Source organism: Python bivittatus, unplaced genomic scaffold, assembly GCF_059951505.1.
Source record: "Python bivittatus isolate LINGU-HERP-01145 unplaced genomic scaffold, Pbiv_v1 ctg000980_np1212, whole genome shotgun sequence".
NCBI classification, from domain to species: domain Eukaryota; kingdom Metazoa; phylum Chordata; class Lepidosauria; order Squamata; family Pythonidae; genus Python; species Python bivittatus.
The window spans coordinates 13884048-13910993 of NW_028277125.1; the positions used below are offsets into that span (position 1 = coordinate 13884048).

The 26946-nt window shown below is 38.0% G+C and overlaps 1 protein-coding gene across 1 annotated transcript in view; it reads right to left on the bottom strand.

The window, feature by feature from the left end:
* Positions 1-1723: 1723 nt before the first annotated feature.
* Positions 1724-26946, bottom strand: part of FNDC3B (fibronectin type III domain containing 3B) — a 281784-nt gene continuing 256561 nt past the window's right edge. Inside the window, exons 25-26 of the mRNA XM_007424299.4 lie at positions 23271-23398; positions 1724-5691 (exon numbers count right to left, since the gene is read on the bottom strand). Coding sequence (XP_007424361.2) covers positions 5380-5691; positions 23271-23398 — 440 coding nt within the window. The 3' untranslated portion in view covers positions 1724-5379. The remainder of the gene's footprint in view (positions 5692-23270; positions 23399-26946) is intronic.

The following is a 26946-nucleotide window of genomic DNA, read 5'->3' on the forward strand; positions in this document are numbered from 1 at the left end:
TCAATAGGTGCAAAGACTTCCATGGAGAAATCTTCATATCAATAAAAAAAGAATCTTGTCATCAAGAAAGAATTAAAACATTTATTGGGCATAAATATATTACATATACACTACAGATACAGTTTACATACATAGCGTAATATTTGCAAAAATCTATACATTAAAGTTGATATGGCAGTTTTAATACAATGCATATGAAATAGTTAAAATTTACAAGAAAACTTATGATTATTTATTTCAAAGTTGAAAAGCTTGGAATGTATGTCCTATAAGTGAGGTAAAAAAAATAAAAAGAAAAACAACTTTTAATTTTCTTTTTCAATTTAAAGAATTGTGCAAGAAAAATGTTCAGAAACATTCAATTTTAGGGCACTTTTCCATGATTAACAGTGAGTACTGATCTACTGTTGCTGACAAAACATGATTAGAAAACTACAACATTTCAAGTTCATAAAGGACAAAGGCAGATAATATAAAATTTTTTCTTTTTCTTTTTAAATAACTTCTTAAAATAATTTCCCCATATGGTATTTTTTTTTTTTTTTTTACAATTTCTTTACACAAAACTGGGGACAAGGGAAGTTGGTTTTACACAGCCGATACCGATTGGGCCAGAAAAGACATACAAGGGAATAGAAAGCAATTTCTTTCTTTCCATAAACTGATGATTATGGAAGTTGAAACAGGAATGGGTGGAATTCTCTCTTTTACAGAATGGCTGCATTAGTAGTTAATCTTTATGGAAGTGGGTATAAGGTAACCAATGATATCAGATTCAATCTAACACAGCAGTTAAAATGCATGGCCATGTGTATAGTATGTATACTCGATTGGGGGAGATGTTGAAACTACAATAAAAATATGAAACACATTTGATTTTCTTGATAATCAAAGGCTACTGATTTTTCTCCAGATCACTTTTCTCCAGTCTTGCACAAAATGACTTTGTCTAAACACGCAAATGGTTGGCTCTGGATTAAAGAAGCAATCCTATGTTCTCCTCGTGATAGTGCACTGGAGCACTAGAGGTTGGTGAACTTCCTTATTGCTGGAGAGTGTGATGTCTATTAAGAGAGATTCACTCTGGGTGGAATTAAAATGATCCCTTCCAGTGTTGGTGCTCAGCCAACAATGAGGCCAGAATGAGGGCAGTCTGGGGCGGCTGAAGGTCTCCAGGTTCCTAACCTTCCTTCCTTATTTATTGGTTGAAGATCTGTACACTCCTATCTGGGATGGTTGTCCTGTTCAACTGAGTGCACAGCTTCAGGAAGGATAAGCATGGAGTGATGAGGAAGGAAGGGGACACCTGCCTAGCCGGCCAGATCAGCCAAATCAACTGGTGATCAATGGGGTGACAGATGTTGCAGCCAGATCACCCACACATTATTTATTTATCCTCCCAATTTATATGACTGTCCATCTATCTGAGAAACTCTGGGCAGTGAACAAAGAAAAACAAAATATTACATTAAAACAAAAATCAACTAAAACCACAATAAAAACGCAAACTATTAGACATATGCATCCATGGTGGAGCTCCCAACTGATGTCCCGCCTTCCCAATGTCTTTTTCAACTTGTGAAAGGCCAACAGAGCTACAATTTGGTTCAAAACAGGAAATTATATTAATCCATGAGCTGGTGTAATTAATTCCCTCCGTTAACGGAGGATAAAAAATAAGGGAGAGAAAAAGATTGATTTTGAAGCCAGAGGGCTGAGGGCACTGAGTTGCTCTGTTGGGAATCTCCCTCCATTTCCTGCAGACAGAGTTCATGTTCTCCTCTTCTGCTGCCCCTTTGCATTGGCTTAGTCCCACTGAAATCAGTGGGAAAAGTCAGACCCAACTAAAGGTCTCAGGCTTTAACATCCAGTCCGAGCGTGACTGACTTTCCCTGCAAGCTTTGAAAGAATATGCAGTCATTTTCTGCTCAAGTCAAAAATAGAAGGAAGAGATTTTTATGGCAGTGGACTGATAATCACAAGGCATGGTGAGAGTGAAAACAGCTTCTTTACAAAAGTGTGGCTTTCCAAATGGATTGCCCCTATCCAGAAAAATGGAAAGGGTTTCAGAGCCATTACGACCAACGGGTTCCCAATGACTCCTAGTTAATTGTTCCAATGATTTAAATGAGATTGAAGCACAGCTAATGCTATCTACATCTTTTTTTTAATTCCCCCACCATTTTTTTTTGAAATTTTATATTTAAAGTCAACCAAGCACTATATAAAAGGAATAAAGTTGAATTAAACAACATCAACAATGCCACATTTGCCAAGGCATGATTCTGGCCAAAATTCGGGCCAGTAAGAGGAGGAGATTTAAAAAAGAAAATAACTCAATACTATTTGTTTGCTAGGCAAATGTGTACACTAACATTAGGAAAGAACAAAATAGAGAACCTTTGCACTAGTTTGCTACATCAAGAGAGGCACACAGAATAATGAATCACTCTCAAACTATTATTTCAAAAGATGCTTATGATTTTTTTGGCTACATGTAAACTTTGCAGATGACTGTTTCTATGCACCACAGATGGATCGGATGTGGCCCCCGCAGGATGGTTCATTTGCGTGTAGGCAATATTGGGTACATTCTTTCTTCTTTTCTTCTTCTTCATCTTCTTCTTTTTTTTTTTGGCAATTCATAAACCCTCCCATTTTTAAACATACAATATACTGTAAGAAGGTTAATACTAGGAATAGTGCTGGGGATGAAAATATTTTACCTAAATTACACTTACATAAAACAAAATAGAAAAATAATATGCTACTGTGGGGAGAGGGGGAAGGGGAAGGGGAGGGATTTAGTACATAAGTACACTTTTTATTTTTACAATAAATAATGAGATTGCACTTTAATTGGCATTTTAAAGTACTGAATGCAGTATATAGTATAAATAATCCTAAAACAAAAATAATGTTGGTTTCCCCATTAATATGATTATGTGAAAAATATATATATATATATATATATATATATATATATATATATATATATATATAGTACAGGACACTGTATCATAGCAAAACAGAAGACAAACAAAATACAATGCAAGCAGAACCCAGAGAAGAGCAAAAATATACAGAACTTTTTGTTGTTTGAATGCAAGGGTACACAAAGTCTGGGACACAATTCATGGGAACTCCTCCAATTAATGCAGAGCTAGATCAGGAACTGCTCAGTCACATTTTTTCCCCGCACGAGCTTTAAGGAAAGAGTGCACATTTCATTTCAATTTACTTAAAAATTAAATATAGCTGATACCATTACTCTCCAGTGCCTCCCCCTTCTGGTACTTAAAAAAAGAAGTCATTTGGCAACAACCTTTGAAGACCTCTGGGGGGGGACGTACCTAAGGCTTTGCGGGGGGGCATATTGTTGTGCACCTCTGTTTGATGGAAGTGAATGGAGCTCCGTAGCAATGCTTTTCAAGTTGTAAAAGCACAGTCTGGGGGAGGTTCCTGATGGATTGCAGCTCTGTGCATTTCCACGTGAAATTTATTTTGCACCTCCTGCTCAATATCCCTGAGGCACTTAGACATCATAAAAATAATCCAATGATTCAAAGCCTTTTTTTAAAAAAAAAATAATTACCAAGGATTTTGACAGACTGGATGAACACGCCTTGGCAACTGATGTAAAAGCACACACAGTGTCCCAAAGAGTAATGACGCTGGGTTTGCAATGGACCACACACACCCCATGATCTGAACACTAGTTGAAACTAGAGCTGGGTGTCAAGGTTGCAACTGCTGCTGAAACCAGCTGCCCCACATCTCCTCCTTGTCTTCTCCCCCTTGGCCATGCCCACTACAGGAATCTTCGAAATTTGAGGGCCAGCGAGCATACCTGGAATTTTGAGCGTGTAATAAGGGCATTCTCAAACTGTAGTGGCCAATACAGCCATTTGCCAGAAGGTAAACCCAGCCCTGGAATGTAGCCACCAGCCATTCAATGAAACTCTAGAGAGCTCAGAGGCATTGTTGGAAATGCCAATAATGCTTGAGGTTGATGTTTTGCAACACAGCACTGCTATGTTCCCCTTTGCTTTATTATTACAATACACAGAGTGCGTTGCCAAGTGCACTATGGTGTCCTTCCCCACCATCACTTCTGCAAGCAGCAGCCAATGAAACTGAAGGGGAAAGTGAATGGCTATTACATGACATATTTGGTAATAGGAGATGCCATAAAGAAGAAAGGAAGAGGAGGAGATGGAAGAAATGGCACCATCTTTATCAGCTCTACAGTATTTAGCATCTGAGGTGTCTGTATGAATTTACCCCGGTTTTTCCAGGACTGAAATGCAGATGGACCTTTTTCTTACATGGCTGATCGAGAGACTGCTTATGAGAAAAGGTAATAATGTAATTTAAATAGCAAAGGCAGTAAGCTTTCACCAGTTATAAACACGTAAGATCAAGATGAATATAACAAATCTAGTGATTGGATTAAGAGTAAGTTTATATACAAAGGCAAACAAACTAGTTAAAAGCAGCTTTTCTTTAAACAAAATAAAAACAGCTGGACATGGGAATAACTATTGCACAATGCCCTCTTAAAATTACTGCTATAAAATAAAGAAAATTGTAGAAACGGTAATGCTTTTTCATTGATAAAGCTATCTGGTTATCAGATTTGTTATACAAGAATTTATAGTGCGCAAACAGCTTGAATAAAAAGTTTATAATTCAAAGACGACTTTAGGTTGCAAGATAAATTATTGGGACTGAAATGTGCTAAAAATATAGTTGATTACATAATGGAGACTAATTTTTTCCCCCAGGGGGAAAAGTAAAAACAATGCAAAATTGGTGGGATGGGGGAAGAAGAGAAAAGAATTGTAGTGAATGTCATATGTGATATTTATAGTTAACAATTTGTGCAACAGATGCATTGCGAAATGCTTAGCTGCAATGCTATTACGTAGTGATGGTTAAGTCTTGCAAATTGAGAAGAGCTTAAAGCGGTTACTCTAATGTAATAAACTTGCAACTTAAAGACTGCAACACGTTTAGCACTAAGGCAAAAATGTGAAGGCAAACTGGTTACATTTCTATGTTTTGGAAAAAAAAAAAAACTAGTACATGAATAAAATCATAGGAGAAGGGAAAAGAACATCCAAATGCAAAATATTTGTTTTGGTCTCTGGCTTGGATATATCTGACCATTTCCTAACCTTGAATGTCCAAAAGGTGCACCTGAATGTCAATTTTTATTTTCTAAATAGGACTGTCATTCCCCCGCCGCCCCTTTAAAAAACAACGATAAACCAGAAAAAATGCACTGAAAAAATAAAGAGGACTATCTGAATAAAACATGTAGATTATAGTATGAAGCATTAATTAAAATGATACCTCAAATGCTTGTGTTGAACTCTACTTCATAAACAAGTACTGTAGTATAAAAGCAAATAAGATGGAGACGCTTGCAAAGCCAAGGACTAAGAGGGCTGCAAACTGTTCATCAGAAGGCATCATACATTTAGTCTTGGGGTCATCGGGTCTTCCCATTTCCCCTGTAAGCATGAGCTCACTCCGCTGAAGAATAAAGGCAACAGAAGGGCTGAAAGGTCCATTAAGTTCTTGTGAGGTATCCAAGCATCGGCGGCAAACACACACACGAAATCTATAATCTGTGTTAACCTGAAGGCCTGAGATTTGGAACATCGTCTCATCTCCCTTGTACACCTTGAAGTAACAAAGGGGAGGAAAGAAAAGTTAGTCAAGATGCATAAGAAATTGTCACTGAAACTTCACGTCAAATTCATCAAACTGGAGCCCTGCTTAAAATCAGAACACACACTACCTCAAAGTTTACTGAGCTCCTGGAGAGAGAACATCTGGGGAGAAAAGTTGGCTTTTCAGGAAAATGAATTTGATAACTGGACAGAATACTCCTTGTCCTGAGAGGTGCTTTATTACCAAGTTGTAATGACCTTCCTAAAAACCAGTAGGGTAGGAGCTATTTAGATTTCCAGGTACACGGGAGGCAGCTACTGAGAAGACCCATGATCCCTGCTGATGACGTTCCCTGAGAGAAGGAATACAAAGTAGCCTACATTATCTGAACTTATTGGAAAGGCATAAGCAATTGGGAGTAGAAGGTCATGCAGTGGCCCAAGTGCTTAGCAATGGAAGGCTTTAAAGATGACAACCAAGAACTTGAATTACATCTGGAAGTCAAGTGGCAACCAGTGCAGTTCTTGAAGTAGTGATGTTATATAGGTGATGTGAATCAATGTGACTACTTGAGATGCTGCATTGTGGATCTGTTATAGCTTCCAAATGCTCTTCAAGGGCAGCCCCATGTAGAATGTTGCAATATTCCAAACAAGATGCAGCTAAGGCATGAATGACTGTCAGAACAGCTTTCTGCTCCAGAAGAAGTTGTAGCTGGCAGCTTTCACACACATTAAACAAATCACACCACCACTCTATAAGGAAAATACATTCAGTACATATACATTCTTTGTTATACCATCTACACATGTAGCCTTGCAATCTTCAACGTTATTTCCTTTTCATTCTTTTTTTTCTTTGACACTAAGATTTATAGAATTTCAGTTCCACTCTTCAACATACCATGATCATTCCCATTTAAGTCTTTATAATTTTCACACAGATTGTCCTTCCAGCATTTGTTCATTTCAGCTGCATCCTAAATCTTTTCATTACTTCTATTTTTAACTTCTCTGCTGGAGGCCCCTTGTTTAGCTTCATGACAAAATACTTGTTCTCTATAAACACATTATACAATATATTTCATTCTTTAATATGCAATTTTTCCACACACAAACACCAGCAATGGAACTGAGTGTTATGAAATGAAATACACAATTTCTGCAGTCTTTATAGATTTGAAAAACCTTTAATTTCCCCACTCCCAAGTAAAAAGATAACAACAAAGGTATGACAGTGTTTCAGTGTAACTGTTAAAGCAAAATTACTAAATACTGTTTGACACTATCATATCAGCCACTGAAATATCTCCATTCTCCCTAGCACAACTCCATTCCAAAATGTAGCATAGGTCACCGCTCAAAATTACATCCAAAACTGTCATCTATTTTTTTTTCTCCTTAAGTAGTGAGGGACATTCACAATGTAACCATGTGATGTATGTTTCTCCATCTGTTATGAGCTGCTTGAACATGTCCAGTTAATGTAAAATTAACAGAAAACAACATATAGTCACAAACACCATTCCTTGCATACCTCAGCTATGAAACAATGCAACTTTTAAGTAATACACTTGGAAAATGCAAAGAAAAATTAAGACCCAAAATTCTGTGAACAGCAAGCTCAGTTGGGCTCTATGAAGGCAACCATAACTGGGCTGCATAATCTGGATGATCACTAGATGGCATGAGAGAGAAATATAAAAAAATCTAACCCCTGGCTGCCATCTAGTGGCCTTCCGAATTATGGCAGCCCAGATATGTAGCTCATATCTACATATTGATATGTATCAATATAGTTTACCACCCAAGAATTTATCTTAACCAAGACTATCAACCAGGAGTGATCTTTTCAGTTGTATTTTTTAAGTAAAAGTGGTGATAGTAGAAATGTACTGAAGAAAGAGTAACACTTCAAAAGCTGACTCAATTATTTTCTGCCAGATGGAAAGACGATTGCCCTTCAATAACAGTGATCAAACTTTGGTAGAGAGAGGAAAAGAATAGATTTTTCTATTAGTCTGCTGTGATTCAATAATTGCCAGCCATAGGTTGCACAACACAACATGACAAATAGGGACTCTACAGCAAAAATATTAGATCTTTCCCCCTGAGATCCTATTACAGCAGAGTTTATAGTCCAAATAAGATAATTTTCCTGCAGTCAAATACTGCAATTAGAAATTTGCATGTGTAATCCATACTTAATTGCCGTAATTACAAAAACGGAAGAAGCATACACTAAACACACACTTTATATGCCTCAAATTTGAAAATCATTTTTTGCTGTAATGGATAAATTGCTCCTTTTATCCAAAAACTACTGAGAAGAGGTGGCTTCCTAGTTAAGAAAATAATGATGAGAAAATTTCATGTGGATGCATTTACCTATAGTGCCATTTTTATCCTCATCCTCTTGTTAATTGTTGCTGAGATTTTACCAGTTCAGGCTAATGAAACAGGGAAGTTATGATTCAATGACATATGAATCACTAAGTGGGAGATAAACTGAATTTGCATAGGCATGGCATGGGGTATTCAGAGCTGGAGGGCAGACAAAGGCAAAACAGCATTAGTGACAATTGTTGCAAACAACAAAACGTCTTTTTAGCAGCAAATATCTTCCAAACAGACAGTGTTTTGTTCTTCATAGTGAACCTGTTTGCCCATGAAGCCCAAAGGATATGGACAAACAGTGGCTAACTCTGCCCCTCAGCCCCCAATGGCATTATTTTAGTCTGTCACAGTTTTTGGAAGGATTTCTGACACTAACACTGGCAAAGTGATTCAGGAGAAAAGGACAAACTGATTTGCCAGAGAATTATGACACGTAGAATCTTGGGACTTCCAGCGAGGAATGGTGAACTAACACCCCACATTTTTTCCACTCCACAGATCGCGGGTGGCATTATGGCCGAAAAGGCAGCTGGATGTGGGATCTGGACTGCTGAAATTCCCTCTGGATCAAAGAAAGATCTTTAGATTACCCATATGTATTCTGGACAGCTGGTTTTTTGTGAGTAGCTGGCAGAACCCAATGTTTTTGCATTTGTTTGCGATCAGCTAGAAGTCGTGGGTTTCATCATGCTCTGAGCTGTTAATGCAGCTTTTTATGGACTCAAGGCTTGACCAAACATCATCTTTCTAATCACTTTGGAGCTTAATTTTCTTTTATTGTTTTTTTAAGATTGAAAAACCTTCAGAACTGGAGGTTAGTATTCTCTGGGTGAGCCTCTCTTCAATCAGTTTAAAAAGAAAGAAAATTACGTGTTTCAGCTTTGTTAAGTTCTTTATTTTTTTTTGCAATATACAGCAAAAGGTTGATTATAGTGTTGTTTTTGGAAAAATTTTAAACACTAAAGGTTTGGATGAAATTGATTCAAAGAAAGAATTTGAAGTTAATTAGAAAGATCTTCTCGGGTGGGAATAATTTTTTTTGCTTACATTCCAAGCTGATAACAAGCCCTTGAAGGTTGATCACTAAAGGCACCAGATGGCTACTTTAAAGGAAGTGTTTGATATGTTGGCCCAGGAAGTGTTTGAGTTATTTAACGCTATACTGGAACCAAAAGCTGTTACTGAAGAGAGACAAGTCTCTTTGATGATAACTGAAATGGACTTTAAGGTGGACTTAAAAATTATAACTACAAGAAAGAGATGGAAACGCTGTATTTAGAAATGGAGTTGGATGATCATTTGAAAATTAAAAAAGACATACAAATAAGGTATTTAAAAAGGTGATGTGGATTACCGTTGTAAATTGGAATATAAAAGAACTACTGGAGTTACTACACACAAATTATAAATAGACTTGGATAAAGATGACAAGAGTTGCAAGAGAAGAGACAAAGATTTGGGAGGAAAGCAGAAGTTAGAACTTTATTTATGGGACTTAAGGATCGCTGAGAGGAAGAAGGGAAAAAAAAAACACACACAACATTGGTTTATTTGATTATGGTTAAATAATGAGCTGTTATCTCCGCTGATGTTTAATGGTTATTTTGACTGGATAGTTCTGTTCGGAGACGTTCAACCGGCTGTACTGGATTAGTTTGCAATATCCACGTTACTATTTTTGATATGTAAATAAGGGGTTACTATTTCTGGTAGTGTTTAATAGTGTTTAATTTTTTGTAATGTTTAATTGTTAATTGGGATTTGTTTGTTGTTCAGTCGTTAAGTCGTGTCCGACTCTTCGTGACCCCATGAACCATATTGCGCCAGGCCTTCCTGTCCTTCACTGCCTCCCTGAGTTGGCTCAGTTTCATGCTCATTGCTTCAGTGATGCTATCTAACCATCTCATCCTCTGCCGTCCTCTTCTCCTTTTGCCTTCAATCTTTCCCAGCATCAGGGTCCTTTCCAAAGAGTCCTCTCTTCGCATTAGGTGACCAAAGTATCTGAGCTTGAGCTTCATTATCGATCCTTCCAATGAGCAATCAGGGTTGATTTCCTTTAAGATTGACTGGTTTGACCTCCTAGCAGTCCAGGGGACTCTCAAGAGTCTTCTCCAGCACCACAGTTCAAAGGCATCAATTCTTTGGCGCTCGGCCTTCTTTATGGTCCAGCTCTCACAGCCATACATTACTACCGGAAAAACCATAGCTTTGACTATGCGGATCTTTGTCGGCAAGGTGACGTCTCTGCTTTTTAATATGCTATCTAGGCTTGCCATAGCTTTCCTCCCAAGGAGCAAGCGTCTTTTAATTTCATGGCTGCAGTCTCTGTCTGCGGTGATCTTGGAGCCCAAATAAATGAAGTCTGTGACTGCTTCCATTTCTACCCCTTCTATTTGCCAGGAATTGATGGGTCCAGATGCCATGATCTTAGTTTTTTTAATGTTGAGTTTCAATAATTGGGATTAGATTCTGATTATTAAAGAAAGGGATTAGGGTTTTTTTAATTAAATGGAAAGGGGGACTATATATTTATGCTGTTAGGAACTTCTGTCAACTCTTACTGGACCTTTGATGACTAATAAGAGAGCTGAAGATTTAGAGATAAGTTTACAGAAAATGGTGAGTATGGAATGAAGATGTATTTGGTCGTATTTTAAGAGACAGTGATAAGTTGTTAATGTTGAATATATTTGCTGGGGATGAAGGGGGAAGTTCCTTCTTCTTCCCTTCTCTTTTTTGGGGGGAGGGATTTTTTTCTGCACTTAATTTTTTTTCTTTTTCAATTTATTTTCGCATTAGGTTTTTGTATTAGTTTTATCTGCTTAATATAATTCTTAATAAAATTATTAAAAAAGACACAGAATCTCAGCTATCAAAACTCCCACTCATTAAACAAAAGTATTGCTCAAAATTACCTTGGCTTCTACTGAAAGATTTGTCTATGTGGAGTTGGCTGCTTAGTAACCATTGTTTGTTTAGTTACAGTGCATCTATACTGCTCAGTTTTAAAAATGTTGAGATTGTAAAGAAACTAAATTCCACCTCAGAAAGTTAGATTCCAAATGGATATTTCTAGATAAGCACAAGTTCAACAGATAAATCCCTGGATATTTTACTTAATAAGTTATTTTGGAGAATGTTATCCATGCAAGATTTTATTAGATCCATTTGCAGAAGGGACTGTAAATAGCTAACAGTTTTAATTACAGATCAGGGTTGTTTCTTAAGATTTTTTTTAAGATAGGTTTTCTCAGTTTGCTTCTATAACAGCTCCAATCTCTTTTACATTGTCCACATGTTGATGTTCCACTAGTCCTTGTGACTTGCACTGAGCTATGAATCAACTGTGCTTTGGAAGTGTGCCAATGCACAACCACACCTTAGATTCCTTACACCAGCGTTTCTAAAGATTTTTCTCTCAGGGCTCCTTCCCACTTTTAAAAATTATGGAGGACCCCAAAATATCTTTTGTTTGCATGGATAATATTTATAGATATTTACTATATTAAAAGTAAAGATTCATGCATTCACTGCCACTACCGCTTCTCATAACTGTTTAATGGGATTTTGATATTGTATTAATGTTCAACATAGGCTGGCAAATAATGTTAATTTTGTGGACCCCTAAGAGAGTCCACTTTGAGGAACACTGCCTTACACCATGACCAGCTGATCCTGAAGTTGCTTTCATATTGTAGTTTTCCCCAAGACCCAAGAACTGTAGACATGGCAGATGCAGACATCACCTGTGAGAATCACTCTCATAAACAACTATCTACTAGCCTTTCCAGCTAATGAAATAAATAAAAGAAACAGCCACTAAGCTCAGGAAAGAAAAGGTCACCTCTAATGTATGATACAAGGTCTCAATTTTTTAAAATTTAACATGCTTGATTACATTTGAAAGCCCACCTGCCTATTACATATGCCCTCTCCGACAGCTGAAAGCATGATCATCAAACAATTATCATGCTAACAAAGCAATCCTGTTGTGCATCTGTAGATACAGTAGTGCCAAAATCTGCTTCTGGCTACACAAATCTGCCAGCAAACTTACTCTCTTTTTCCAGCAGTGAAGAATCCTGAGAAATTTCTTTTCAAACCCGTACTCTAATTTTGTTCTCAAAATATATTTGCACGTTGTGTTGCTTATATATTAGCTCAGGACAATAGCTAAAATGGATCTGGAAACCACTTGCTATATTTGGAACAATCTACTTTACTGTTTCTCCTAATGCAAACAGACAGGATTGCAATTACCAAAAAGAAAAAAGAAAGAATATTCTTAAAATCTAAATATGTCTTTCTCCTGCAAACTTACAGATCCCACAAATTTTATGGATCTTCATGTAGCATATTCATTAGGTTTGATTTATATAGTTGCCCCTCTCACCAAAGTTATTCTGGGCAATGAACAAGGTATGAAATTCAGCAACAAAAAGTATAATTAAAAAGAGACAATGGCCTAAATAAAACATCAAAAGAAAATAACCAGCTCATCCTCACTAAGTATCTGACCCTCATGCCTAGGCAACACTGCCAGGTCTTAAGTGTTCACCAGAAGGTCAGCAGGGTAGGGGCTAGTCTAGTTTCAAGTGGTCAGGTTTCTAGAGGGCAGGCATTGTCCTAGGCCCTGCCAGATGACATTCTTTAACTGACAGAACCTGAAGCATGGACATCCTTGCAGTTCTAATAGGGCAGCTAGAGACAACTGGAGAAAAATGGCCTCTTCAAGTGTCCTGGCCCCATGCCACAAAGGGCTTTATAAGTACTGAGTAGCTACAAGGACCTTGATATTTTTTGTTTTTTGGAAACTCAAGCTTTAAAGTAATCCCAGGGATGTGAAGGGGAGGAGACAATAGTAAACTCTTCCAGGAAACTATATATATTCTTAAAATCTGTATATCAAATTTGTCACTGCCAATCTTGCCAAAAAAGCAACTCTGGGCAGTTTACGGAAGAGATAACGTCCATTAAAATACAATATAAAACAATCTTAAATAATTAATAAATAAATTCCAAGGGATGATAAAATTGGTGAACAGCTTGGGGAGTGTCATCAGGGCACCAGCCACCCCCAGGATCGATTACAACTCTTGTCTCCCCATGCAAGCAGAGAAGATACCACTTATATTTCAGTAACACTTGTCAGGATTCAGCTTCAGCTTGTTTCACCCTATTCAAAAATCCTTCCCTAGAGCCCAGCCCCTTGTTTCTTGGACATATTTTTGAGAGTCAAATATGGGTTCTTTTTGAGAGAAGGATAAACAGCATTAGTCATAGGAATCTTCATTATTTGGACACTAGCATTTTGCTTGGAATTGCCAGCTTTGCAATGCATTCATGTGTGTTTTCCATCAATATACACTATACTTATTTAATGCATCTCAAACTGAATTGGCAGAAAGGAATATAATTCTAGTACAGAGACAGCAATAATAAGTACATATGAGAGAATAAACCGCTGTCTCTACTAAATGTTGATTTTGTAATGACGTAGCATGAACCGATAACTGCCCCCAAAGATGATTCAGTGATATTTTTCTTACATTAAGCTTTTGTCAAGATAGAGGACTCTAGTGCAATTTGGTGGTCTCCAGTTGTATATTAAGAACAAAATAAGGGGCAGGGTTCCACCCTCCATCTATAGACTGCTGTATAATAGCACTTATGACTAACTTCAGCTGATATGACTTTCCTTGCCTGGACTTCTATTCAGCCTTAGTCCATTCAACAGTAATTTCAAAGTTGGATTATTGTAACATGCTCTATGTGGTGTTCTTCCTAAGAGTGATTTCTGAACATCTTCCTAATTTATGAGTTCAGTGATTGCTTAACTTTGTTCTCCATCATAAAAGTAATGGTTCAGAATTGCAGTTAAACAAAGTCAGGGGAACTTAGTTCAAAACAGGAGTTTCTAACTTTCTTGTTTTAGTTATGCTAATTGAAAAATAAAGTATAAGCTTTTCTCTTTATAGCTGTCACCTTGATATGCTTTGATACAATTCGCATAACCTATAAATGGTTCTGAAAAAGATCAACACAGAAGCCACATTTCTGTGCAAGTCAGCTGAGGAATGTTATCAAGGGGAATTGGCTTCTTATTCCTTTCATCCCATTTTCTGTCTCATTATACAAAATAGAAAGGAAGGAAGCAAATGGGAGTAGAAAGAGCCTTAGGTGGCTGTGATACAATTATGTTGACATAAAATAAGCCATAGTTCATTACTTGCACTGACATGAATCTTAACCAAATCATTAACTAATCATTTTGAAATGTTAGTTTATTGTATTTTTATTCAAATATATTGTATCTTGCACCTATTCTGAACAGACAACCAAGACTTAGTAATGGAAGCAGTAGGGAAAAAGGAGAACTAGACTCTCTAAACACTGCATGTTTTGTTTTTCCCATTTGGGTTATAGTGTTAGTGTGATTTAAAGTAATTACGCTTGCCATGACTGTTCTCACCTTGAAGATGATGAACTGAATTTTGGAGAAAATGACTTTCCTAAAGTCACTCAGTAACTCTGTTTGCTCAACATAACTAAGTCAGGTGTTTATATGTACGTGTGCGTGTGTGAATTTACCCAAAAAACTAAGTGGGATTAATTTTAATCCAAACCAGCACTAGGGGTGTCTGGGGCTAAATTAAGCCCATCTCCACCCCCATCTCATAAAACAGCTTAGTGTGGGAGTTAACTGCCCATAACAGCTTCTAAGAGAGGAGGAAAGCAGTCTTAGAAAGGCCTGGGGTGACCTCCCTCCCATTTGTGTCTCTGGAAGTTTTTAAAAAAAAATTCTCCTCATTTGGAAAACACTGGGACAGAAGACTCTTGGACTCCTCTGGGGTGTCTACAAGGACTTAGAAATGGATGTTCTCTGCTTGAATGGAACTTCAAAGATTTCTTATTGCCAAGGCACAGACTTTGCTAACTATGGGAGCAAATGTTCAGTGAAGTGTGTTGTGTGAATGTATCTAATGTGTTTCATGACTGAGCAGTGATAAGTAGAGTTCTTTGGCTTTCAACACTGCTAATTCTCTAGTATGCATTTTACAGTATGTATGTATAGAGCAGTGTTTCTCAATCTTAGCAACTTTAAGATGTGTGGACTTCAACTCCCAGAATTCCCCAGCCAGCCATGCTGGCTGGGGAATTCTGGGAGTTGAAGTCCACACATTTTAAAGTTGCTAAGGTTGAGAAACACTGGTATAAAGATATCTGTACTAGAAATGACTCAGAACAATCAAGGCTGTATCATCCATATGTCTGGCTTTTCAGTGATCATGACTGAGTCCTCCTAACAGAAAAGAGTTTATTTTGTGCTCCTTCTCAAGCATCATAGCAGTAACTTGAATGGGGAAAGTTGTAATAAATATTAAGCTCATATGTATGTATATGTTTTTAGCAACCTTAAGTGGCACAATTATAGTATTATAAAAAAAGATCAGCTTAGATACTTGTTTTCTCATCTGAATTGAGAAGGATATAGAGGTCCAAATGGACCAAGAGTTGATCATGAGCAAGTAGCCTGATGTAGTTGCTTAAAAAATGCCAATTTAATCCTGGATTGCATCAACAGAAACACAGAAAGTAATAGTTTGATTGTACTCTGTAAAGGTTAGACGTTAGTCCACACTTGGAGAACTGTGACTGGTTCTGAAACCTTGTTTTAAACACAATATGGAGAAACTGGAGAAGGTACAGAGGAGACTGTACAGCTACTAGAATGACAAGGGGTCTGGAAACCAAATTCTATGAGGAATCATTCAAATTGCTGGGCATGTTTAACTTGCAAAAGAGGAAGATATGACAGAAGTCTACAATGACCGAACAGGCAGGGGGTCACATGGAAGAGGGGATGGACATGTTGTCTGTTGAATTGAGGGCAGGATCAAGACCAATGAATTAAAATTAAAAGCAAGGAGATTCAAGATGAATATAAGGAGAACTTTCCTGATGGAAACAGCTGGTCGTGCTGGAGATTTTAAATGGGCTCTGGATGGCTACCTGCTGGGGATAGTTTGCTCTGAGTAGGAAGCTGGAGTAGACACCGTAAAGGGCCCGATCCTACATTCTGTAGTTCTCAAGTGAATTGCTTTAGTTTCTGCTGTTTTCTCAAATTGTTAAACAAGTATAGAGACTTCTGATTTAGAGCTGGGATCAATATCTGCTATCAGGCCTGACAAAAAGATACATATGCAGCCTACACTCAATATTAAGACACAAATCACACTCATAACAAAGAAGTAAGTATTTATATAACAAAAGGAAATGTAATTATCCCAGCCAGGTTTAAGATGAAAGACATTTACTTATCACTACTTGCTACATTCAGTTTTTTAAAGCAACAGTTAAACTTCTCTACAAAGTTTATTTGTAGAGACAAGGCATTAAAGTGAAAAGTGGTTTTCCCTCTGATTTTGGAGAAATCTTGTGGGGGGCAGAAGATCAATCAGAAGGCCAGTTTTTGTTTTTTTCCCCTGCTTCTCCTGTTCAGGAAAACAGACTTTATAGACAGTTCAACTGTCCTGGTCCACAGACTCAAATACGCCATAATGCAAATGCGTGCTCCTGCATGTGTGCAATCCCATTCAACTCAATAGGAGTGGTCAGTTCAATGTTCATCCTCAGTCATGAGAAAGTGGAACTGCTCCTTTAGGCAGCGGAATGGGAAGGCCTTACAGCAAAGAGTCAACAGGGAGGGGTTCTGGAAATTTTAGTTCAACAACCAAAGGTTTCCCATGTTTGTTTGTTTGTTTATTTATTCAATCTGGAGACCACCCAACCCCCAAAAGATTCTGGGCGGCTTATAATACACACACATTAAAAAAATCCAAATAACAACAACAATAATGCAGAACACGTGTGTCCAGAAGAGCGAAACAACCAAATGTTCTCCAAACTAGCAAATGCTAACGAAGGCTCAGCATCCACCCTAACCCCAGGGTGGATGCTGGGAGCACAGCCACATTTTTAATGACTTCTGGAACAGCTGTAGGGTGGGAGCCATATGGCTCCCTGAGAGGATGCTGTTCCAAAGGGTGGGCACCATGACAGAGAAGGCATGCTGCCTAGGTCCCAATAGATGATACTGTTTGATTGAATACATCCACTCTGCTCAACCTCACTGGGTGGGTAGAAACTATTGGAGATGGATGGTCCCTCAAATAATCAGGCCCTATGGCACATTGGGCTTTATTGGTGATAACCAGCACCTTGAATTGCACCCAGAAGCCAACTGGCAACCAGTGTAGCTCACAAAGCAGGGATGACACATGGGCATAATATGATGCATCTATCATTGCCCATGCTACTGCATTCTGGACCAGCTGTAGCTTCCAAGTGGTCTTCTATTGCAGTAATTGCAGTAATCCAGTCAAGAGGTGAGAAAGACACAAGTGACTGTCAGAAGAGCCTCCTGATCTAGGAAAGGGTGTAACTTGCAAACCAGATGGACCTTGGGCAGGATCTGTAAGTCTAGGAAGGATCTGTAAGTCCAGGAAGACCCTCAGGTTGTGCTCCGGTCTTGAATGGGGAAGTGTGAGCCCATCCAAGACCAAGGAACCCTTCAAGTCTGTTCCTCCCCATCCTGACCCAAACAGCTCCAGGCACTGGGTCAAAACACTGTAGAATCTACACACTGAAAACTCTGCATTTGCATTGCTAGTCCAAGAGACTTGTGAAATTCTGTTTCCTCAGCACCAATCTACATAGCAAAACAGGGGTGGTGAGGACTTGTGATTTCAGTTTCACCAACAGTTCAGAGAGCTACATTTAGGTCCACAGTCAGCTATGATGTTCATTACATGTTCTTAGGCCAATCACTCTCTCGTAGCCTGACCTACTTTGCAAGATTTCTATGAGAAGAATAACCAGAGTTGGAGAGGAGACTGAATCATGCGTGCTGCTTTGAGTTCCTTGAAGAGAAGCATACTATCAGTGTAGCAAAAACAGTGCTTTGTCCCACTATGCAATAAGCTTATTGAGAGAAGCTGCCTCATTGTTTGGGGGACTTGGAATGCAGTGGCTGGAGCTACAGAACCCACCCAGTTTCTGGATTTACACAATATATATATGTAGCCTGATTAGTAAATAAACCATCTTCTGCATCTGCACAATACACAAAAATTGTAAACCACCCAAACAGGCTGAGTAACAAAACACTAAGCCACAAAACAAAATATACTTAGCTTGCTTCCTCCATGTATACCATAACAAGACAATATATTTAAATTAGTTTGTGAATTAACCTACTCTTGGAGAGCTCACCACTTGTAATGGTATGTGGGAATGACCGTGAAAGACCAACTTAGCTGGCAGCAGGAATGTGGGCAAGGCAAGAGGCTCAGAAGGGACCCTCTCTAATTTCTTGGGCTGTAAATGGGATGGGAGAAAAATGCACTCTCAGACTTGCAAGATTCTGTTAATGTAGCCTTACAATAAAGTAGAATTAGCTCATCTAGTTGTGTTTCCTGTCTGGTCTATCTCGCAAAGTTGACATCACGAACTTTAACTAAGGGGCTAGGGTTGTATAACACGTTAACCCACAAAAAGCTTAAGCGAAGTTAGCACTGAACAAGCTTTGCATGTTTTGCCAATGCTTCTGCTAAGTCTTAACCTGACCTGTGAACACTCCTATAACAAGTGGGAAGATCAGTGACCGCTCATGTCTTGGAGGATTTTTTGGTGCAACTTTCACAGCACTGAAAAACCTGTAAATGTCTCCAGATATCTTGTAAACTGGCCTTAGTTACCATTAAACTCAATGGTTGCCCTAGGAAGCAGCCCATATTTCAACCAGTTCACTGGGAACAAGCTTTTCATTGACAGTTTTTATTTCTCACCTTTCTGCGCTAGAACAAGCTCAAGCCTCTTGTCCTCCCCTGAAAACAAGGGTGTAAACTCATGACAACTGCACAAAAATGGAAGCAACAGTTAACCAGCAAGAAGTACAGTCATGTGGTCCCCCTTGTTCGTAAGCCATAACACATTTGGTCAATTAGACAGAGGGCATTGGTTGTAAAGAAGGCAGTGAACTGAATTATTATTTTTTCACGTCATTACAAAAAAAGAACATAATGTAATATGTGGTTGTTAGCTATTTGGCTGCATGTTGCTGAAATGCTCCCCTTGTCATTGCATCTCTCTGGTGAAGATAAAATATGAGCCCTAGTACGAAAGGATACTATCATTTTGTATCATATTTTCTTAACGAAGGCACATCCATTACTATTATGATCTGATTGAACAGGATGAGTCTTCTTAATTAAGAGCCTAACAAAGCTATACTACTGTGTATACACAGATGTTTGTTCTGTTGTGTCTGAGGGCGTGACTTTCACACTGTTGTGCATGAAATCCAGCTTAGAATTATCAACTAATAGCAACTTTGAAAAATGCTGAACAATTATTCTCCTTTTGCTGTGCTATTTTAACCTTCAATGTGGTTGCTCTCTCTCTCCTTTTCTTTCAGTTCTTTTTTATGTTTCCTCCACTTTCTTTTTCAGGTAGCCCACTGAATTTGCTTTTCCTTTTCAGAACTTAAGAATTATTAAGACTGTTTTAATTCTTTAGATGAGGATAATCACCCACTGGGGAAGATGGGCGACATACAAATTTAATTAATTAATTAAAAAAAAAAACTAAACTATTCAGGAGGGTGAAAATTGAAAGGGACTGTGAAAAGCTTCAGAAGGATCTCTTTAAACTGGGTGCTCAGCCATTGGCAAATAAGTATATCACACTGCGATTGTAGTGAATAGCTCAGAAAAGATGTTGAGTTAAGTGTGTAGCAATTAGGAACTGGACTGAAAATAACATTACCAATATTGTTAATACCCTATGGAGAACTATGTAGAGTTCTGGTCACCACATTTGGTAAAGGGCAAAACAGAGCTAGAAAAAGTGCAGAAGAGAGTAACCAAAAGGATCAGGGGACTTGAACACCTGCTTTATGAGAAAAAGGTAGAACATTTGTAACTCTTGAGCTAACTGAGGGTTGGTATAATTTAGGTATATAAAATCACACATGGCATGGAGAAAGTGGACTGGGGAAGTTTTTCTCCCTTTCTCAAGAGCCTGGCAACTAGAATGGAATGAAGCGGGCTGGAAGGAGATTTAGGCCAGAAAAAATAAAGTACTTCAAACAGCTCATTGCTGATATGATGGCAACTACCTTGGATGGCTATAAAAGGGGGCTGAAGAACAAGTCTATCAAGAGCTCTTACAGTGGAAGACTAACATTGAGTCTTCACGTACAGTACCTCTCAAGTTAACATTAAGAGTTGAAGGCAGCGTGCCTTTGATACGTGTTGCAGGGGAACAACAGCACAAAAGGGGCCTGCTTCCACTTCTTGCTTATGAGCACTCAGGAGGCACCTGGATGGCCACTGGGAGAATCAAAATGCTGGACTAAGATGGACCTTGTCCTGATTCAGCAGTGCTGCTCTTATTAGATAATACCATGTAATATTGTCCAAGTTTAGAAAAACAGTGTTAGTAATAACAAGATTAATAACAGTAAGAAGGATACTGGATTGCAATAAAAAGCACAAATATTAAATCTGTTAGTGTCTATATGTCTCAGTTTGATGTAAATCCATTTGCTGTTTAATAACACTAAATGATATTCCAGCCAGGCAACATTCACTTGGTGGTTTCTGCAGTCCTGCTGTTATTACAGAAACCAAAGTATATATACACACCACTTGCTAACTGAAATGTGCCTCAAACTACTAGGTCTCCTTTCCTTTCTTTCTCCCATTACATCCTGTTACTCAACTTTAAGCAATTTTGGCAAGAGTGTATCCATTTTTACTTTCTGCACAGTGCAAAATTCATTCTCGGCACTTCGTAGGTGATATAGTTTCAGGTTTTTGGCCAGCATGAATGGTAAAGAGAAGCACAACAGATCTGCACTAGTGTATGTAGATTTGGAGGTCAGAAATTGGGTGTCACTTTAAATAGCAACAGTAACATGTGCTTTAATTTTTTTGAATGGTTTAAAATTGGGAAATTTTGTTCGACTGCTATGGTCTGTTACAGGCATCGCTTCATTGCCTAGAAGAGAAATGACCTTGGCACCAAAGACAAACTAAAACATATTTTAACAGTACCAAATATTACTAAAGATTCTGCATGTAGCTAAGCTGTAAAGAGCTTCCGTCATTTCATAAACTTATACATTATCTCTTTTCTAGAACTAGAAGCTGAATATAATTCCTTCAAGCATCAAACAGGAGCATGTCAATATCTCCTGTAGTAAAGTTGGATGCAAACAACAAATGCATACAAAGCAAACATGTACTAAGTTCTCATCAAGATCACAGCTAAAATAAATAAATATGTAAGTTTGTTTTTCAGAAATTTGCTTAACAGAATGGGGATGTATGTTTTAATCAGCAGAAAGAGACACACACGTAACTGTAGCTGGACAAACCCTGCCTACCTTGTTTTATTTCCAACTTTTAAACATTTGCATAATATTGATGTGAATCTGGGGCTGCTAGGAGATCATGCTGTGCTTCTGAGAAGATATTGGCAACATTTCCATGGTGATAATAGAACAGAATCAGCTTGAAGACGATCCAGTGGACTGAGATCTCAAAATGACTTAGAAAGAATCAGAAATGGCAATTTTCTCCCACAAGTGTACAATTTTCATCATCTGGGTTATCTTTGTTATGAAATGTTAATATAATGGCAGAGATAAACTTTTTTATATATTTGTCTTTATAGAGTTTTCTCCTCTGGAAAAGCAAAATGTTCTGTGGGAGACTGAAATGGTTCAACAAAAGCCAGCAAAGATATGTGCATTTTGGCTAATCTTATAACTACCAATCCTCAAATTGCTAGAAGAGGACTGCAGCTGCTTTTTACATAATCATGATACGAATCTATTTCTTAGGCATTCAGGCTGATTACCTTGTTTTTTTCTCATCATTTCATTTACTGCATTTTTCTCTTTTTTTTTTTGTATTTTCCCCTTCATTTCATTTTCTGTTTCTTTTATTTACCATTTCCCCAATCCTGTTTTTTGCATTTCTATTCTACCTCAGAAACACATAATATTAGGAAAATGTGCAGCACATATTCCAATATATATTCTCATTTCTGTGAAAAGCATCGGCATGAAAAAGTACAGCACTTGTCACTTTCAGGATTCCTTGGTTCCCAGAGCAAACTGCAGATGTGGGTTAAAAAGATTCCTGAGAACTTTGCTGGCCAAAAGCCATGCAATCAGATAAAATTAAGAAGAAACTACAGGTAGTCCTTGTTTAGTGACTGCCTTGTTTACTGACCTTTCGCAGTTACAATGGTGATGGAAAACTAACTTTGCAACCAATCCTTGCATTTATGACCTTTGCAGGTCTGTAAAGCAAAGGAAAGCTAAAGTAAGATCATAAGCACAGGCATGGTTTCACTTAGCGACCACTTTGCTTAATGACCAAGTTGCCAGTCCCAACGAGGACTACCTGTAGTGTAAATGGGAAGCAATCATGTCACAAGAGATTACTATAGAATCAGAAGAAATTGTTATGGGAGAGAAGAGAATGCCCCCTACTGTGCTTTTAAGAAATGGACAATCTATTAGAAACACTGTAGAATGACAGGAGTTCTAGAGAGATATAGAACTGAGTAGAAGGAGTAGCTGGAGAGGACCTACCTGTAGATATATCCCTGTGGGTATGAACATTCACACCCAAGAGTTGGTTACATAGTTGATTGGATATGGTGCTATCAGTGAATATGTAGATAAGTTAAGATTGGCCCTGACCCTGCAGGCCTTTCTCACAGCACTAGAGACCTCCTTTGAATGTCAACAGGAGGGTGGCATCCTTACCTTTGTGGGGGAGGGAGGCTATTCCACAAGTCTGGGGAAGAAACAGAATAGGCACATTTCCTGGCCCCACCCTTTTAGCTTCACTGGGGGCCTTGCTGACTCAAATGTGTAGAATGGGCAGATTCTCCCAGGAGCAAGTAATCAGGAGCACCAAAGGGTTTATAACCAGCACTAAATATCATTCTGTGCCTTAGTGAACTTGGAAATATGCCTTGCATTTACTATTGTTGGCTGTTGAAAATTAGACCAAAATAAATCCACTTTCCACCTCCATCATCTACAAACATGGAAGACAATTCAGTGTTGTTATATCTACTTTGGATTAAACTATTACTCCTTCCTACCTGTTTGTACTCAGACTCTCTTCCAACTAGGACCTGCAGGATGTAGTTCACAGGGTCTCCCTTCATGGGTGGTGCTGTTTCCCAAGCAATTTCACAGGTGTTTCCTTCTAACTGTCTCACTCGAGGTGCTATAAAAAAAAAAAAATGACCACGTATTAATTGGCACATGCAGAAGGAAGACACACCTCTCATTTTTATTATTTCAAATACTGAATTTAATTCATTTTAAAAATTCAGAATTATGGCCAGGAATGTTATCACTGACAGATAAGATGCAGCTAATGTGATGGAAACTAATTTTTCCAAACATGAAGAATCAATGCTTCATGGAAGATATGCAATGCTTTTATTATCTGGGAAATGAAATAAAACGAGTACAGTGAAAATCATTTAATTTTTCAGTCTATACTTATGGAGTACATGAATATTTGTAAACAAAAATGACAGAAAGAAATCCAGAGACACCAGAAATGTATTTTTTAACAAGTTGTTTTTTAAAATATATTTTATTTCAATAGTGCTCTTCGTCCCAGAGAAGCCCATACTATTTACAAAAGAAGTTTGTGTGTGTATGTTGTCTTAAATCAATACAACGAAACTAAAAATGCTTTAAAGTTTTAAATGCAAAAGTTCATTCTGAAAAAATAGGAAAGCAAAATAAATAAAAGGCCAACTTAAAGGCAATCTGGTGTTTGAGTAGAAGTTCTCTCATAAATGTTTCTATCATTATACATTTCTTCAATTGGTTTTTCAAACAAGACATCATAGTTTATGTGCCTATGGTTTCAGTTTCCTAAGAAACTTTATATTTGTCTTGGTTAAATTTAATTCTGTTATTTATTTATTTATTTTATTTATTAAATCGATTTATATAGCCGCCCATCTCACCACAGGCGACTCTGGGTGGCAAAAACCAAAGCTAAAAACAGTAAAATACATTAAAAATATATAAAACAAAATAAAACAAAGAATAAAAGGAAGTTAAAAATAAGGGAGCCACCTCACTAATTCCCCCATCTCCTGGAATCCCATTTCTCTATTTCATCTCATTTCTCTATTCCATCAAGATCTTTTGAATATTATTTTGGTCTTCCAGACTTTTAGTTATCCCACCCAGCTGTGTGTCAATTGCAAACCTGATAAACATTTCTTCCAGCTTTTCATTGAAGTCATTACCAAAAGAGTAAAAAGCATGGAACTGAATCTCGTGGAACTCCACTTCATTGATTAGCATTCTTTGAGTATGATTTTTGAATCCGCTATATATCCACTAGATTTCTTATCATAATGTCACAGGGCACTCTGTCCAATTTCTATGAAACCACTGGAGTGTGTCATCTGGAATTTTGAAATGTGATGTCAAGTCATCGGTATCCAACTCGAATGCTCCAAAGAAGCAATTGGTTCTCTTGAACATTGCCCATGTGTGATACTGGGCTGGGTGACAAAGAATAAGCTGCAGTTAAACCCAGAAGAAAACAGAAGTCCTATGGATGAATAGGAAATGGGACTTGGGGATTGATTATCAGCCTATTTTGCATATAGTTGCACTCCCCCTGAAAAAGTAGAATTGCAGTTTGGGAGTACTCCTTGATCCTCCTTTGCCACTGCATTCATAGGTACTGGTTGTGCTGAGGAATGAATTTGAACAAATTCAATGCCAGCTATGATCCTTGAGATTTGGCAATAGTTCCCCAAACTTTGATTACATCCTTGACAGTTACAGTGTGTTCCATTGTGGAGGTTACCTTTGATAACAGTTCAGCTGCTACATTAATAACCATTTCAAGATAAAGAGATCATATGCTTGCACTGAAAGATCTCCACTGGTGTCAGTTGCTCACTAGGCACAATTTAAAGGGTAGCCCTATATAGCTTACGGTTTGGTTATCTTAAGGACTGCCTTTCCCATTATGAACCTATCTGGTTGTTTAGATCTGCAGAAAAGCTCTTTTGAAGATGGCCCTACTCTCAAAGGCCATCTTTCTGGTATGCAGGAGAGGGCCTTCTCCTGCACAGCTCTCAAGCTTTGAAGTATAATACTTTGGAAGCTGGGTTTGGCTCCCACTATCTCAGCATTTAGAGAAAAAGATAAAGATATTTCGCTTTTACCAAGTTTTTAATAGTTAAACAGTTTTACAATCAAAACTTTTCATTTTAACTGCATTTTTAAGTTCTGTTAGCTACCTTGAATAAACATTGGACCAGAAAGGCAGGAATTGAACAAATGAATGCTTTGCTGAAATCAAGATATATTACATTTACAGCATTCTCATGATCTACCAAGGAAGCTATCCAGTCAAAAAAGTGGGACAAAATAAGTCTGGTATGACTTGTTCCTATTGCATTGTTTTCAAGTGGCTCACAGAACCTTCTCTTTATGATCTGTTGTAGACCTTCTCAGGGAACAATGCCAGTCTAACCTGTCTATAAATTCCCTGGACTCTTCCACTTTCTTACGATGGGGACATTTTCCCTCCTTCAGTCATCTGGCATTTCACCTGTTTTTCAAGATTTCTTCAAGATCCTATATAAAATTTTGGCCAGAGCACCAGTAATTTCAATACCCTCAGATGCAATGCATCTAGTCCTGGATATTTAAATTAACTCAAAGTAAATAGCATTCCCTAGCTATGTTTCTTTCTATTTCAAGCTTCAATTCTGCTAATTCATTCTGCTTTCCTTAATTGTCTAATATGACTATCCTGTCTTCTTTTTGGAACAGATTAAGTCAAAATAGCAGTTCAGTAGTTCTGCCTTTTTCTTGTTAGTATATTGCCACATTCAGTGGGCAGCTGATATAATGAATCTTATTTCTTCCTATTATTTAAGAAGCCCTTTCAGTCGTTCTGGATAATCTCAGTTCATTCTAAACTTCAGCTTTCCTGACATCACCTCTATATTCCTGAGATACCTATCTGCACTCTTCCAGATAGGTACTTTTTCAGATGATCACTGTCCTCTTCATTTGTCCTTTTTTGTTTTCAGAATTTTATTAAGCTTAAGTTGTACTCTATTTTAACCCCCACTGAAACTGTTTGCATTTATTTATTTTTATATATATATATATATATATATATATATATATATATATATCAAATTTGTCACTGCCCATCTCACTGAAACAACTCTGGGTGGTTTACAGCAGAGATAACATTCATTAAATACAATATAAGAACAATCCTAATAATAAATAGCTTCCAAGAAAGATGGAGAGTTGTTGAATAATTCAAGGGAGTGTTGTCAGGGCGCTAACCACCCCCAGGGACGGTTAGAGCCTAGATCACCCCATGCACCCTGGCATAGCCAGGTCTTTAATCCCTTTTGGAAAGCCAGGAGGGTAGAGGCCCACTGCACCTCTAGGGGGAGAACAGTCCAAAGGGCGAGGGCAATGGCAGAGAAGGCTCTCCTCCTGGGCCCTGCCAACGGACATTCTCTTGCTGACGGGATCTGCAACATGCCTTATCTGCCTGTCTGGGTGGGATGGGTTGATGTAATGAGGATGGGATGATCCCTCAGGTAACCTGGACCCATGCCATGTAGGGCTTTAAAGGTGATAACCAACACCTTGAATTGGATCTGGAAGCAAACTGGCACCCAATGCAGCTGCTGCAGCATAGGTGTTACATGTGTGATCCTAGGGGTATCTAATATCATCTGCGTGGCTGCATTTTGA